Source organism: Typopeltis vanoorti, chromosome 1, assembly GCF_054136105.1.
Source record: "Typopeltis vanoorti isolate ZY-2024b chromosome 1, IOZ_Tvanoo_1.0, whole genome shotgun sequence".
Lineage (NCBI taxonomy): Eukaryota > Metazoa > Arthropoda > Arachnida > Uropygi > Thelyphonidae > Typopeltis > Typopeltis vanoorti.
Window position 1 is genome coordinate 63,280,836 of NC_143549.1, and position 15,955 is coordinate 63,296,790.

Sequence of the window (15,955 nt, forward strand, 5' to 3'; positions counted from 1 at the left end):
GACCAAACCAGTCTTCAAAAATAGAAGCTGTCACCCAAGCTTTAGAATTTGACTTCCAAATCACTGGCAAGACAGCTTTAGATTTTTTTTTCAGAGCTCTTGGATTTTTGAAGCGATAAATTAAGAGAAGTTTTAAATTGCAATCAACAGCTGCATTTCCACCAAGCATTACTCAACCGGTCTTTGGAAGCCTTAAAGCCAGGAAACGTTTTTTCTTCACTTGTGATGAAAATTCTCTTAGGCATCTTTTTCCAGAACAAGCCGGTCTCATCTACATTAAATATGGTTTGACTGCTATAGCTACCTTCCTCTATGATAGCCTTAAGTGTCTTAAGGAAAAGCAGACGAAGCCTTTTTATCAGTGCTTGTTGCCTCTCCGTGATGCTGTGTCAGTTGCAGCGATTTTTAAATCGGTTGAACCAACCATTACAGGCCACGAAATTTTCTTCTTTGGCCGCTTCTACTTTTAGCCTCTCAAAAATCAGCTTGGCTTGGCTACATCGTTGTTTGATCAACTGGGCAATTTTTTACTCTCACTTGATTATCACACCATAATTTAAGCATCGTTTCCATCTCACCAATAATCCCATGATGTTTACGAATTATACTTGAATTCAATGATTGGGCATTTTTCACAGCAGCGAGAATTCTTTCTTTATCTTTCATGATGATGATGATGATGATGATCTTTCATGATTGTTCTTACTGTGGATTCCTATAGATCGAACTTCTTTGATAGCGCACAAATTTTCATTCCGCCTTCAATATCTTTAATAATGTTGAGTTTTGTTTCCAAAGTCAATGTTTTTCTTTTCTTGCTAGCTGTAGAAGAATCGGACTTGCTTCTTTTGGACGACATTATTATTTTTTATGCGATTTTGTCAAGACTATAAAAATCGTGTATGAATGGAGACCGCGTGAAACACATTAGTGCTTGTTCACAGCATGTTTGACACTGGCGAATGCGGCCGGAGCGGAAAAATACGACTAGTGGTGAGGCGTGACAGGAATACTTACGTGTAAGAAACCGCGTAAGTCGGGGTATTACTGTATATGCTTTTACAGTTATATTTTGTATAACTTTAGAAAGTTTATTTAAAAATCTCTTCCTGTTCATCCGATACCGGGTTAATAAAAATTCACTATTTATAGTAAGTGATTAATCACTTACTCCTTTTAAAACTGATCCCATCATTACTATAACAAGCAACTCTTTTTGATATTTGATTAGATCAAATATATAACTCCATTAAAGGTTGCGTGATATAGTTAGACTATACTCTTGTCTTGAGGGCACGACACAGTCTATTAGCAAACCAGAGGTTAAACTTGTTTCACGACACAACATATCATGAAAACCTTTCATTTTTATTAAAAATATATAATACAGTATGATCGAATAAAAACCACATCAAGTGAGCTGAAATGGTTCTCTCTTCTTAATTTTTCAATGTATTTAATATAGGGAAAACAGATTTCATAGCTCGCTTGTTGAGTTTTTTCGATCATACTGTATTTTTATGTCATCATCTTCCTTATACCCTCTTTTATCTTGTGGTGTCGAGAGTCCATTGATCATCGGACCTCACTCCGTTTACAGGATAAGGTGGTCAGCCTTATGCCCCGGTGTATCCTATGGCCTGTAGTGTTGAGTTCTCAAGGCCAGTTTGCCTGCTTTGCGGGATGAAAAACCCCAGAATAAACTGGGGAAAAACCCTGCTGTCCACGCCCAAGACTGGCTAACTTGGCTATGGCCGAGGAAGATCCTTCCGCTCCTCACGTCACCGACGGGAATCGAACCTAGGACACTCCTTCCCCAGGCATATGGTTGCAAAGCGCATTGCCACTAGGCTAACCGCGCGGACTGTATTTTTATATATAATAAAATATACAAAATAAAAATATATAATATATTTATTTCCAAAATTAATGTCATTGTTATAAGAAATAGAAAGAAAAGACAGAAATATATAATAATAGAATTTTAATGAGATATATGAGCTTCATGGGATGAACACAGCTTTTCAATATTTGGTGGAATAGTTGATAAAGACACTCGCTTTTTGTCATCAAGCATTCATAAGCTTCCACGTTTCAATTTTGAGGTAAAATGGTGCTTTAATTTGTTTGGTACTTTCATTTGCAAGTATCACCCCACAAACTAAACAATGTGGACAAGGATGGTTTTCATTACCAGAAAATGTGAACCCCAATTTCATATAATCTTTATTGTATAAACGAGGTGTGGAAAATTTTCCTTTACACTTCTTCCGTATTAATGCAGACCGTTCAACAGTTGATTCTTGCGTAGTTTCCTCTATAGTCGATACATTTTGTTCATCACAAACGTCACCTTCAGCTTTTCTTTTATTAATTAGAAACTTATCCATTTTATGGGTAATTCAACACCAATATGATAAATAAAACTGCGAATTTATTGTAAAGCTTTAACAGTAACTAAACATAAAATAAAAGCACCAGCTCTTCGTTTATTCACGTTGCAGTTAGAATAAACATCAATGATGACATTTGTATGAATAAGTGGGGCGCTTTATTTTTATTTGTCGAACGATAATAAAACCGAGCGACTACTACGTGATAAAACCACAGGGATGAATTCGGTTGCATTTATTTTCCATTATTTATCGAAATATATTGATATGAAATATTCTTAAAGGTTTAAAATAATTAAAAGATAGTTTGTATATATAATTTTGAAAGTGAAATTTAAATTCTAGAACGTAAAACATATTGCGATTACATTCTATTTAAAGTAAAGTATTTTTGGGACTCCTTAGTGCGGCTATGCACAATTTAGCTTCTGTTTACATTTACTGTCAGTCATACTTGAATGAACTATAGAAAACCCCAATGAAAACGAAACTGATGGTGATAGTTGCATGCAAGTCGGTATAGATTCAGCGAGGGGATTCCGAGAGGTTGACCAAATATCTTTAATGGCGCTAACTAAAAGTCGTACCGGTACTTTGCAAAATGGATTCCGCTGGGGAAATTTTCCGCGATTATTCTGTTTAAGGCTTTATGTTCGCGCGACACACCTTCACACTGCAGCAAACACACACACTAACGTGTCACGACACAGAGTTTGGAAAGCTCTTTTAAGGATTTTCACTGTATCAATCCACATATATCTTGGTCTTCTTCCTGGCAACTGGGCATAGAACACTTGTTTTGCTAATCCCATCTTTCCTCTCCCATCTGTTTAAGTGACCGTACCACCAGAGATTAGCTCTGCTAACAAGAATAAGTTCTTTCTTAATATCCTTATTTTTAATATAATATTGCTAATGATGCCATCTGTTCATGTCCCTAATCTTTCTCAGGACTGTCATATCTGTGGTCTTTAGTCTTTCATTTTTTTTTTTCATTTTTGTCTCTAGTCTTTGGTCTAGTGTTTTACTTCTGACCCAGCTCTCAGATCCATAAGTTAAAACTGGTTTGAACACTGTTGTATATAGCTAATTTAGCATTTTGACTAATTTCTCTCTTATTCCATATAAATTTATTGTTGACTTCCTATCTTACCAGCTTTGTTGATTCTGTTGTCTATTTCCATATTTAATTTACCATCTTCACTAAAAATAGGTTCTCCATTCACAATGCAGTTGATATTTTCAATGCTTCTGCCTATTTTCATTGTCTTTGTCTCGCTACTGCTAATTTTCATACCAAATTGATTACAACAGTTATTCAATTTAGTCAGGGAATCTTGTACTGGTCTACAGTCTTCCTGTACTTCCTTCAGTTCTGACTTCTGACTTACAATTCAAATAGAGACCAAGTATTGCTTTGTATAATATCCCATTTCACCATGCAGCTGTAGTTTTGAATAGCTTTTCTCTTATCACCTTGTCATATGTCTTTTCCAGATCTACAAAACTTAAATACAGATCTTTGTTATATTTCCATGATTTCTCAACTATTTGTTGTAAAGCAAAAATCTGATCATGACAACCTCTGTTTGGCCTGAATCTAGCTTGTTCTTCACCAAGCTTACCTTCCACAATCCTTCTCACCCGTTTCTCAAGTATACTTGCATAAATCTTACCAGGAACACTCAGTAGGGAAATACCTCTGTAATTCTCACATTAAGTTTTATTTCCCTTTTTATATATGGATACTATGATAGCTCTACTCCACTCATCTGGAATTCGTCTGTGTCCAGGCCTTCTGAACAGTACAGTGCAACTACTGTAAGACTTTTATACCTCCATACTTGAGCATTTCTGGTCGAATATCATCTACTCCAGATGCCTTTCCACATTTCAGGCTTTTGATGGCTTTTTCTACTTCAAGTATGGATATGTATTTCAAACTGCATGCCTATTGGACTGCATACTCTGCATTGGAGATAGTTTTTCCACTTGGTTATACTATAAATTAAAGGTACCAAGAAATTATATACAGTGGTACCTTGAGATAAGAGTTTAATTCATTCCGTGACCGAGCTTGTAAGTCAAAATGCTCTTATCTCAGATCAATTTTCTCCATTGAAATTAATTAAAATGAGATTAATTCATACCAGCCCCCAAAAAACCACTCCAATTTTTTTATAATAATGTATTTATAATGAACAAATATTGTATACAAACAAAATAAAACCAAATACTATACATACATACATGTAAAAGAGAATCTAAAGAAATAAACAGATGTTGGTGGAGCCAATTAGCATATGGTATTAATTTTTTCTTTCACTTCACTTTTGCTTAACTTAATTTTCTTCTTCACTAGTTTTTTTCTTTTTTGCCACGCTTTCATCACTTTCATCTGCAGGGCGTTTCAATAGAAACCTGTCCAAGGAGCTTTGTTTCTTACTCCCTTTTAGAATGTTTCTGAAATGAGTTAGGCAAGTGTCATTAAATAGCGCCGCTGCACGACCAGTTGCAACTTTTTCAGGGTGTTTCTTTTCAATAAAATCCGAAACTTTCCCACATTGCCAACACTCTCTTTATACTTGAAGAGATAAACTCCTCTGCCTCTGTGGTTGTACCAATCTCCTGCAGAACCTCTTTATATTGCTGTGTGTGTAGTTCTGTTGTTAGTTCCTCTGAATGTGTGGCGACAAGGTCTTCGATGTCTCCCTCATCCACCTCCCGGCCCATGGACTTTCCGAGGGACACAATCTCCTCCAGCACTTCCTGTTCAGGTCTAAATCCTTCAAAGTCCCATTTAGTCACAGCTTTTTCCATGCAGAGGTCAGTGTCCTTTTGTAACTCCCTGCCAGGCCATATCAATAATTTTGAGGCATATGACAATGTTGTAGTGGTCCTTCCAGAATTTGAAGGGTGAGGTTTGTGCTCTCCGTAACCTCAAAGCAGCGTTGGAACATGTGTTTGGTAAAACATTTCTTGAAATTGGAGTGGTCCATAGGCTGTAGGATAGGGGTGGTGTTGGGTGGAAAGTAGAGAACCTTTATAAAGCTGAACTCCTTGAGGATGTCGTCCTCAAGGTTTGGTGGGTGGGCAGGAGCATTGTCAAGGACGAGAAGGGCTTGCAGAGGTAAGTCATTGACCTCGAGGTATTCCTTAATGGCAGGACCAAAGACCAAGTTGACCCGCTTCACAAAAAAACTGCCTGGTGACCCATGCCTTTGGGTTTGCCCTCCACATAACCTGCAGTTTTACTTTTAAAACCTTATGTGTCTTGAAGGCTCTGGGGTTTTCTGAGTGGTATACGAGCAGCGGTCACCACTCGCATTTGCACACAGTGCGAGGGTCAACCTATCCTTCATGGGCTTGTGACCTGGCATCTTTTCTTCTGCTGTTATGTAAGTTTTGCTTGGCATCTTCTTCCAGAAGAGTCCTGTCTCGTCACAGTTGAAAACTTGTTGGGGGATATATCCTTTATCTTCGATCAAATCAGCGAAGGTGTTGACAAATACCTCAGCTGCCTTAGAATCAGATCTCGCTGCCTCACCATGCCTGACAACTGAGTGAATGCTGGTCCTTTTTCGGAAATTTTCGAACCACCCAGGACTGGCTTTGAACTGCTTTTGTGAAGCCTCCTGTGCTGAAGTATCTGGGGTCTGCTGCAGCAAATCTGTGTAAATGGCTCGTGCCTTCTCTGAAATTATAGTCTCTGTCACAGTGTCTCCTGTGAGCTGCTTCCCTGTCAACCAAAAAATCATCAGGTTCTCCATCTTTTCATGGACAGAATTGCATAGCTTTGAAATAATTTTAATGCCCTTAGCTGGAGTTATAGCCTTTATCGAGTCCTGCTTTAGAATACATATCGTAGATGTAGTGTGATCATACTGCGTTGCCAAGTCTATTACTCTTACACCTTGCTCATGTTTGTCTATTATCTCATGCTTTAATTCCATGGATATCACCTTTTTCCTTTTCTCACCACTGTTCTTTACACTCACCTTCTTTGGACTCATGGTTATACGAAAAAAATTAGGTAAATAACTGTACATACAAAAAAAAACAACAAAAAATTCAAACTCAACACGACAGAATTGCTTCTGCGGTGAGGTAAACATGTGAATCGAACGACGTGCAAGACTCGGGAATCTGAGCAGAGTGGTGGTTGTGATGTCACCGAAGCAGTCTCGTATCTCAAATTCTGGCTTGTAACTCAAGGTAAAGAATCGACCTAGTGACGGCTCGTATCTCAAGGTACTGCTGTACTTGGTTTAATCCTTTACCCAAGTGTAAGTAAAATTTATTGCTTTTATTATAATTAATTTATAGTATAACCAAGTGGAAAAACTTCCAACAGCTACTTCTAATCCAAAGTATTTTAATAATAGGGTGTGACACATTTTGGCTACTCATATATGGGATACTAAGGCAAATGATACAGTGTTTGGCATGGTCAATTAATTCGTTAATTGACCATGCTGTTGAGAGTTGTGGTTACTGCCACTTGAACATTTTCAGTGGTGTCATATCGCTTTCCTTTCATTGGCAAATGAAGTCGGGGCAAGAGAAAGAAGTCGCAGGCTGCTAAATCAGGTGAATGTGGCAAGTAATCTAACACACAAATTTGGTTTTTGCTCAAAAATTGTCTCACCATGTTCGAATGATGAGATTGTGCATTATTGTGCAAAAGTGACCAGCTGCCTGCATCATGCCGTATGCGACGAATTCTCGCTATCAGTCGCTTCAAAATTTCGAGATCAAACTCACCATTGAACCGTTTGGCCAGCCGGAATGAATTTTTTGTGGATAATGCCCTTGGAATCGTAGAAACATATGAGAATTGTCTTTAGTTTTGACTTCTCCAAGCGACTTTTTTTCAGATGTACCTCTTCTGGTGGTCTCCACTCTGCACTCTGGCACTTTGTTTTGGGCTCAAAACATCATGTTTCGTCACCAGTAATGATTGTTTCAAGGAAGTTTGAGTCCTTATGAGCGGTTTTAATGAGGTCTTTGCAGTGTTCAATTTGATACAATTTTTGGTCGTCAGTCAACTTGTAGGGAACAAATCACAAATTCAGTTTACGAAGGCCCAAACTCTCGGTCAAAATGTTGTGCACAGTTGATTTTGGAATCCCCAATTCATCTTCAATCTCACAGATGATTTCAGGTTTTCTTTGATGAAATCACACACTTTTTGGATGTTAACTTCGCTCAGTCCAGTTTTTGGACGGCCCAGCTTTTCGACGTCCTCAAGCGTCTCACAACCACTTTGAAATTGCTTAAAGCTCTGTTAAACTTGAGTATAGGATAAGCATTCATCACTGTATGCTCTTTTAAGCATTTGATGTGTTTTGATAAAACTTTTACCAAGTTTAACACAAAAATCAATCGCAGCTCTCTGTTTGAAACTCATTTTCTGACCGTTCATCAAACACACTGTCACTCTTGGCACTATAACTCGACCTCTAATGAAACAGATGTCATACACAGTTTACACAACACTAATGAAGGTTGCCGCTTTCGATATCAAAAAAGATACAACAGGTGGCACCACTAGTTTCTTATGTTTTCGAAAAGTTCGGTTTCTTTTTGGACAGAGGGTGTATATACGAGTTGCCCCAGTCCTGAAAATACTTCAGGAACAAACTTTGCTTACACTTCGATAAAGGATTAAACCAAGTATATAATTTCTTGGTACCTTTAATTTATATTATTCTTCCCTTAAATTTACTGCAGCGAACTTTGCACTATAATAAACTCTCTTTCTGGTCCATATGCATTTGCTATAGAGTGTCTAGTGCAACAGGTAAAACAGCACTGGAGGACCAAAGTGGTTTGAAATAGTTCATGTTTTTGGGTCTAAACCAAGTATATAATTTCTTGGTACCTTTAATTTATATTATTCTTCCCTTAAATTTACTGTAGTGAACTTTGCACTATAATAAGCTCTCTTTCTGATCCATATGCATTTGCTATAGAGTATCTAGTGCAATAGGTAAAACAGCACTGGAGGACCAAGGTGGTTTGAAATAGTTCATTTTTGGGTCTTTAGGACAAGTTTCTGAGCACTTTAAATCCATGGCTCACCTATAAGATGCTGATGCGCTATGGATTTATAATCTTTTGTAGGTTGATTTGTATACAGAAGAAAAAAAATGTAAAATTAAAGATTTGTAGAAATAATAAAATCAAAGATGTGTAGAATTAAACCTTTTATTTTATATTCTAGGTGTATTAAAAATATACAAGATTTCACTGGCAACATCAATGGTATAAAATTGCCGTTATCTCGTGCAGCACAAGTATTAATGGCTGCTAAGTTATCGAGGTCTCCAAAACACAGACATCAAGAATGCACTAATATTACTGTAGGTTTCTTTTTCATGATTTATTATTATTTTATTTTTTTTTTTACATTTATATTATTGTCTTACTCTTTTTGTCTACTTAGAAGGCTTTTACATTAAAATGTTTTTATTCTTCATACACAGTATGAAGAATAAAAATTTATACCTCTTACTGTATTAGTGGATACGGTACGAGGTATTGTGTTGACATAATGCCATGATTGACATTTAGGCATTGTGCCTACATTAAAATACGTGTGGTTTTTGTGTCCTCACATGATGCATATGGGACTGCATGTATTATGTTGACATTGTTACGCACTGACAGATCTAACCATCATTCAATATCTATTCGTGATTAGGTGTCATTGGGTAAAAATGTCAATATGATACATGTGGCCCTGTCCTCACACTTATTATGTGGAGGACAGGACTACATGTATTGTAAAGCTGTATTGATTTAAATAAATGGAGGTAACATATCCATTACTTGTATATTATCATTGGTGAAATTTGTCATGAGCAGATGTGTGACAAAGGTACTGTCTGACCACAGATCCGAGACCCTCAGCTAGCAATGTGCCAAGAAGAGTCAATTCATGTTGAAGGAGAGAAAGGAATAAGGTAATGTACAAATTCGTTACTAACACTTGAAATCATGTGCTTTATATGTCAATTTTCCAATTGTTGTACAAGCGAAATGGTTACCAGTTTAAAAACTAAAATTTTCATAAGAGAAAAGCTAATTTTCTGACATATAATAATAAACACTCATCCCATGAAAAGCATTGATTACTCTTATCGGAATGGATTCGCCTTCTTCTGACATGCGCAGAAGTGTTGAGTGGTCTCGCATCTGTGGTCGCACAGTAGTAATATGAAAAGAGCTGCTCTTTTATAAATTTAGGAAATTTATAGATATTTTTTGTGTTCTAATTCTATAGTGAACTCTGAAGATGTCCACATTGGTATATAGTGCAGTTGCATCTAGTGATGTAAGGCCATCTTTATGAGATAAAGTTAGGTTTGATATTTTTGGAATAAGTCATCAGTATTTTTAATCATAAATTTAGATATGGTTAAAAATGGTTTGAGTAATTTTATTAAGAATTTGGATAAAGGTGATGTAGTAATGTTTTTATATGAAATTTAAAAATTTATATAAAGGGCTGCTCACTATGAATTTTGACTTGTCCGAATGTCGAATGTATGTGGAGATTGAGTGGTCTTGGGTACGTTTTTTTTTCCTATTATTGTTTTATCTATATTATTTTGATTTTTTTAATTCATGTAATATGTTATCAGTCTGTTTTATGAAGTTAGGAGTGGGGTCATTTTGAATTTTTTGGTACGTGTTTTGATCATTCAAAATTTCTGCTATTTTATTTGATAATCAGTTATATTTTAATGACCACTATGTTGCCTTTGTCTGCTTTCACGATCATAATGTCCAGGTTCTTTTTTTGATATCAAAGCTTCCCCCAAGTTAGGAGTAATGTTACTTTATTTTTTTATTGATGGTGTTATTTATTTTATGAAATATTACTTCTTTATTTGGGTCTGTTTCTAGTTTTGCCTGGTTTTCAATGATCACATCTTTGCTTGATACATATTTTGGGGATATGGTAAAATGTAAACCTTTGTTTAAGTTGATAAATACATCAGGTATGGGGTTATAATTTGATAAATTTCTAATCGGGTTGTTTGGTGTAAATTGTGTTGTAGTATTTTCAGAAGAGTTGGAAGCTACATTTTTATTTTTATAGGGGTTTGTCAAGGTGTTCCATTTTTTTCTATGGTGAGTTTCAATCAACCTTTGTGTAATCATTAATTTGGGATTGGATATTTTCTGAAAATTGTGTCCAGGCATCTGGACCTAATAATGTTTTTAGTCTGTTTTTTTTTTGTTGGTGAATGTACGAGTGTCAGTTTTTTTTTTTTTTTTGGAATCTCTTTTAAGGCCTAGGAGCCTCCATAACTCAGTCAGTATAGACCAGTGTTTCTCAACTTGGGGCGTACGCCCCCACAGGGGGGCAATTAGAAAATGTACATGTACATATTTATATTATACTTTTTCAGAATTTGGCTAACTATTATGCTGGAGGGGGAATCAAAATCTTCGAGACGTTGAGGTGGGGCATGATCCAAAAAAAGTTGAGAAACACTGGTATAGACGAAGCCCTTTGGTCGTAAAGACCTGGGTTTGATTCTTGTCAGTGACGTGAGAGGAACATTTATCTGGTCTCTTTCGACTAAAGGTGAGTTAGCCGGTCTCATATGGAGGTCAGAAATGACTGAAAGGGAAAACCAGGTTTAAGGCCTATTTTATAATTGCTCCAGATGCATGATAGCAAATTTTTTTGACTGGTATAAACTGGTACAAGTTAATGAAACACAATCATTAACTTGGACATAATGGTCCAAGTTAATGATTGTGTTTCATGTAATCAGTTCATTTTATTTCGATTAAGGGGAAGTTATTAACCTTGTCATAACAGTGTAAATCATAGCTGGAAATTTAGTGAAACTGAAGTAAATATTGAATGCTGTCAGACTTTGCATAGTATAAAAAAATATTGCCATACATAGATATTGACATAATAATTATGCAATAATTGTATTGCTCAGGTTTCCTGAATGTAAATGTAATACAATCAATTGTTGCTTGCTATAGTGGATAATTGCTTTAGTGCAGCACTCTTTCTGTGGAGATTTGGTCAGAAGGACTTGTTGATAGTTTATTGTATTTATTGTATTTACAATGGCGTGTATAAGTAATAAATAAATAAATTATAAGAAATGCAAAAATGCAAAACAGATGTTAGTAGGGCTGTTGCTTGATGAAAGTTCAGGGAGGCTAAATCTGGCTTTAATAAAAACAAAATTGGATCAAAATTTAAAGATTTGGTAGACTGATAAATTGAAAATTTATTTATTGTATAATAGTAATGATGTAAAGTTGTCTAGTATTATTACAATGGCGTGTATATTTCTTCAGGATACCAGATATGATGAAATCAGAATCTCTTTTAAAAAAATAATAATAAGTTGCCATTTTTCACAGTTGCAGGACTACCATGTAATTATCAAATTAACTAATATTTGAGTCCATGTGTAATTTATAAATGTAGTAGTTGTTATTTATTCAACTTTCGGTCACATTGTCATTATGGGGAAGCTTAAGAAAGCTTACTAGCGAAACCAGTAGGCAATATTGTACGAACATACGTATAAATTAAAAATCTATGGTCAGTTTAACAATAAGTCTTATATTTTTTAACATTTTACGACCAAAAATATCATCATCATCATCAAATTCCTGCCATGTACCCTCAAGGGGTGTATACAGGATATGACAGTACTACATGAAAAAATTACATCATTACTAACTTCCTATCTACAATTTTCCTCCAAATCAGTCTGTTACTTGTCAAGACTCCAACATTATCAGATCTTATATTTCTATCGTCTAAGGCACTTTGTACCGTATCAATCCACCTATATCTTGGTCTTCCTCTGGGTCGTTTTCCTGCCAACCAGGCAGAGAACACTTGTTTTGCTAATCTTTCCTCTCCCATTCTATTTAAGTGAGCATACCATCTGAGATTAGCTCTGCTAACGCATTCCTGGATGCTGACAATGTCAAGTTCTTTCCTAATATCCTCATTTTTAATATGATATTGCCATTGATGCCATCTGTTCACGCCTCTAATCTTTCTCAGGACTCTCATATCTGCGGTCTCTAGTCTTTGGTCAAGTGTTTTACTTCTGACCCAGCTCTCAGATCCATAAGTTAAAATTGGTTTGAACACAGTCTTGTATACAGCTAATTTAGTGTTCCGACTAATTTCTTTCTTATTCCATATGAATTTATTCAATTGACTTCCCACGATACCAGCTTTGCTGATTCTGTCTATTTCTATATTTAGTTTACCATCTTCAGTAAAAATTGTGCCTAAGTAGCTGAAATGTTTTACTTGTTCCACAGGTTCTCCATTCACAACACAGTTGACATTTTCAATGATTCTGCCTATTTTCATTGTCTTTGTCTTTTTATTGCTGACCTTCATACCATATCTATTACAACAGAGCTATTCAATTTAGTCAGAGAATCTTGCAGACTTGTAGCGGACTTATTTAGAAGTATAACATCATCCGCATAAAGCAAAGAGCTGACATTAACATCTCCAATTTTGATATCAGGTTTAATACCACATTCCTTCATAATGTGATCCATATAGATAATGAATAACAGAGGGGATAATGTACATCCTTGTCTCACACCAGATTTAACATTAAACCATCTTCCTGTACTTCCTTCAATTCTAACTGCTGACTCACAACTCAAATAAAGACTAAGTATTGCTTGATATAATGCCCCATTGACACCATATAACTGCAGCGTATTGAATAGATTCTCTCTTGGCACCTTGTCATATGCCTTTTCCAAATCGACAAAACTTAAATATAGATCTTTGTTATATTCCCATGCTTTCTCGACTATTTGTCGTAAAGTGAAGATGTGATCCTGACAGCCTCTATTTGGCCTGAATCCAGCTTGTTCTTCACCAAGCTTTTCTTCCACAATTCTTCTCAACCGTTTCTCAAGTATACTTGCATAGATCTTGCCAGGAACACTCAGTAGGGAAATACCTCTGTAATTCTCACATTCAGTTTTATTTCCCTTTTTATATATGGGTACTATGAGAGCTCTACTCCAATCATCGGGAATTCGTCCCTCTGTCCAGGCTTTCTGAACTATGCAGTGCAACCACTGTAAGACTCTTATACCACCATACTTCAGCATTTCTGGTCGAATATCATCTACTCCTGCTGCCTTTCCACATTTCAAGCCTTTGATGGCTTTTTCTACTTCAAGTATAGATATGTATTCCTGACTGCATGCCTGGTCAGTGTTTTTTATCACTGTGCTGTCATCACTGCTTGTTTCATTTAGCAGTTTTTCAAAGTAATTACTCCATACCTCAAGGATATCTTTTTCTCCTGTTGTCATTTCACCTTTATCATCTCTAATTCCTTTTACAGCACTCTTTCCTCCATTCCTAAGCTTCTTCAACAACCTCCAGAATATTTTGCCACCTTCTTGATATTTATTTTCTATATTCTTGCCAAGGTCCTCCCATGACTTTTGTTTAGCTAGTTTTACACACTGTTTAGCTTTCTTACATTTGTCTCTGTATTCTGTAAGAGTAAAAGCTGACTTATTTGCCAGGAACTTTTGATATGCTTTCTTCTTTTCCTTCACTGCCTCTTTAACTTCCTGTGTCCACCAGGGAGTTCTGATTTTTTTATCTTTGCATACAACCTCACCACATGCCTCTCTGGCAGAATCAATCAATGTTTCCTTCAGAGTTTGCCACTGAATCTCCAAGGTTTGATTCCTGTTCTCAAACTCTTTCATTTTCTTTTCAATAATATTTCTGTATTTTAGTCTACAGTTTACATCTGAGAGCTGCTCAACTTTTATTCGCTTTAAAACTTTCTTACATGTTATTCTTTTCAATATGAAATTCAATTTTATCCTGCTCAAGACTAAATAGTGATCACTTCCAATTTCAAATCCTCTGTACACTCTGGTGTCCTGCACCAGGGAGAAAACATCACTATCAACAATAACATAGTCAATGAGACTTTTCTTATTCCTAGCCTCTTCTCTCCATGTGAATTTGTGCACATTTTTATGTTGGAACATGGTGTTAGTAATAACCAGTCCATGTCCTGAGCAGAAATCCAACAGATATTTGCCATTATTATTAGCTTTGCTCTTTTCTCCAAATTTTCCCAAAATATTTTTGTATGTCTCACAATCATTTCCTACTCTACTATTTAGATCCCCAACAAGGACCAACTTTTCCTTTTTCATTGTGTCAGTTGCTTTTTCTAAAGCCTCAAAAAATTCCTCCACTTCTACCTTAGTAGAACCTTCTGTGGGACCATAGGCACAAATAAGTCTCATTGTCCAGTTCCCCATTCTCATATTTGCCCACATTACTCTACTTGAGACTGACTGCCATTCAAGAAGATTAGCCTCGTATTTTGTGTTGAATACTATGGCTACTCCTTCTTTTCCTTGATTGTTATTGCCTGAATATAACATTTTGTATTTATTGTTCAGAAAGATCTCACCAGTTTTGGTCTTTTTTGTTTCAGTCACCCCTATTATGTCGATCTGGTACTTATCTAATTCCTCAGCTAGCTCCATTTCTTTGCCATTCAGGCTTCTTACGTTGATAGTACCGATCTTTAACTCTGGTGATGTTGAGTTGGGGTTTGTTGTCAGATTTGTTCCAGTAGCTGACTTTTCGCTGTTCGCCCTGGTTCCCTGGCGAAAACAACGGGGGCCTTGTTTAACCGGGCGACGCCCCAGCCGGCATGAAATTTTGTCATGTTGTACCATCATTTTTTATTTTGGTTTAACCAATAAGAATACAATTTGGTCGGCTAAATCCCAAATTGCCAGCCCATCCTCGTTCGTTCAGTATCAAAGTAGATACCCAACAGGGTGCACCACGAGAAGGTGAGGATTGGACATTAGGTCAGAAGCCCTGGTCGGTTCTCCGCATTCCTTTAAAGGCTATGTGGAGGTCTCCTCTCAGTTATACAGCTTTGACCCTTAAGCACCCCTTAAGACCAAAAATATGTATAATTTAAATAAAACATGGTTTAAGAAATGCAATTAAATGTTTTTGTTAAAGTATTTTATTTTCACTGTTAAAATACCTATAGGATATTAAGCTACATAAATTAAACAACTTTCTGTTTAATTTATGTTTACTTCATTTAATATTTTGACACTGATTTTTTTGTATGGAGGATTCTTCAGCCAAGTACTGTAATTTAAATATTTTTGTAAAAATGTCAACATAATAGAAAATCTTTGCTTTGTTTTCTACGTACTGTTTTATTGCTATGGCATATTTTCAGTATGTGAGGGTGTGTTGAAAAGTGTTGATAAAAGTAAAGTGAATTTTAAAGATGTCATGTGTGCAGAAGATTTCGGTGCTAATGAAAGTCACTACAAAGCTTTATTTTTAAAAACATCATTTTTTTTCTTTTCCTCATCAAAATTCATATATTTTCAAAAAGATTACTGCTGTCCTTGCAAAACGTTATACAACTTAGTAAAAACTGTCATATTTATCCTTTTGCCCCTTTATTTTTAAGATAGGCATGATTTCTGAAATTTTAGAGACAAAA

At 36.0% G+C, this 15,955-nt stretch overlaps 1 protein-coding gene across 1 annotated transcript in view; it reads left to right on the plus strand.

Moving 5' to 3' along the window:
- The window catches only part of LOC150110034 (uncharacterized), a 135,237-nt gene that overhangs the window by 63,877 nt on the left and 55,405 nt on the right, over positions 1 to 15,955 (plus strand). The window contains exon 6 of the mRNA XM_090399796.1: positions 8,620 to 8,758. Within this exon, the coding sequence (XP_090255922.1) occupies positions 8,620 to 8,758 (139 nt within the window). The remainder of the gene's footprint in view (positions 1 to 8,619; positions 8,759 to 15,955) is intronic.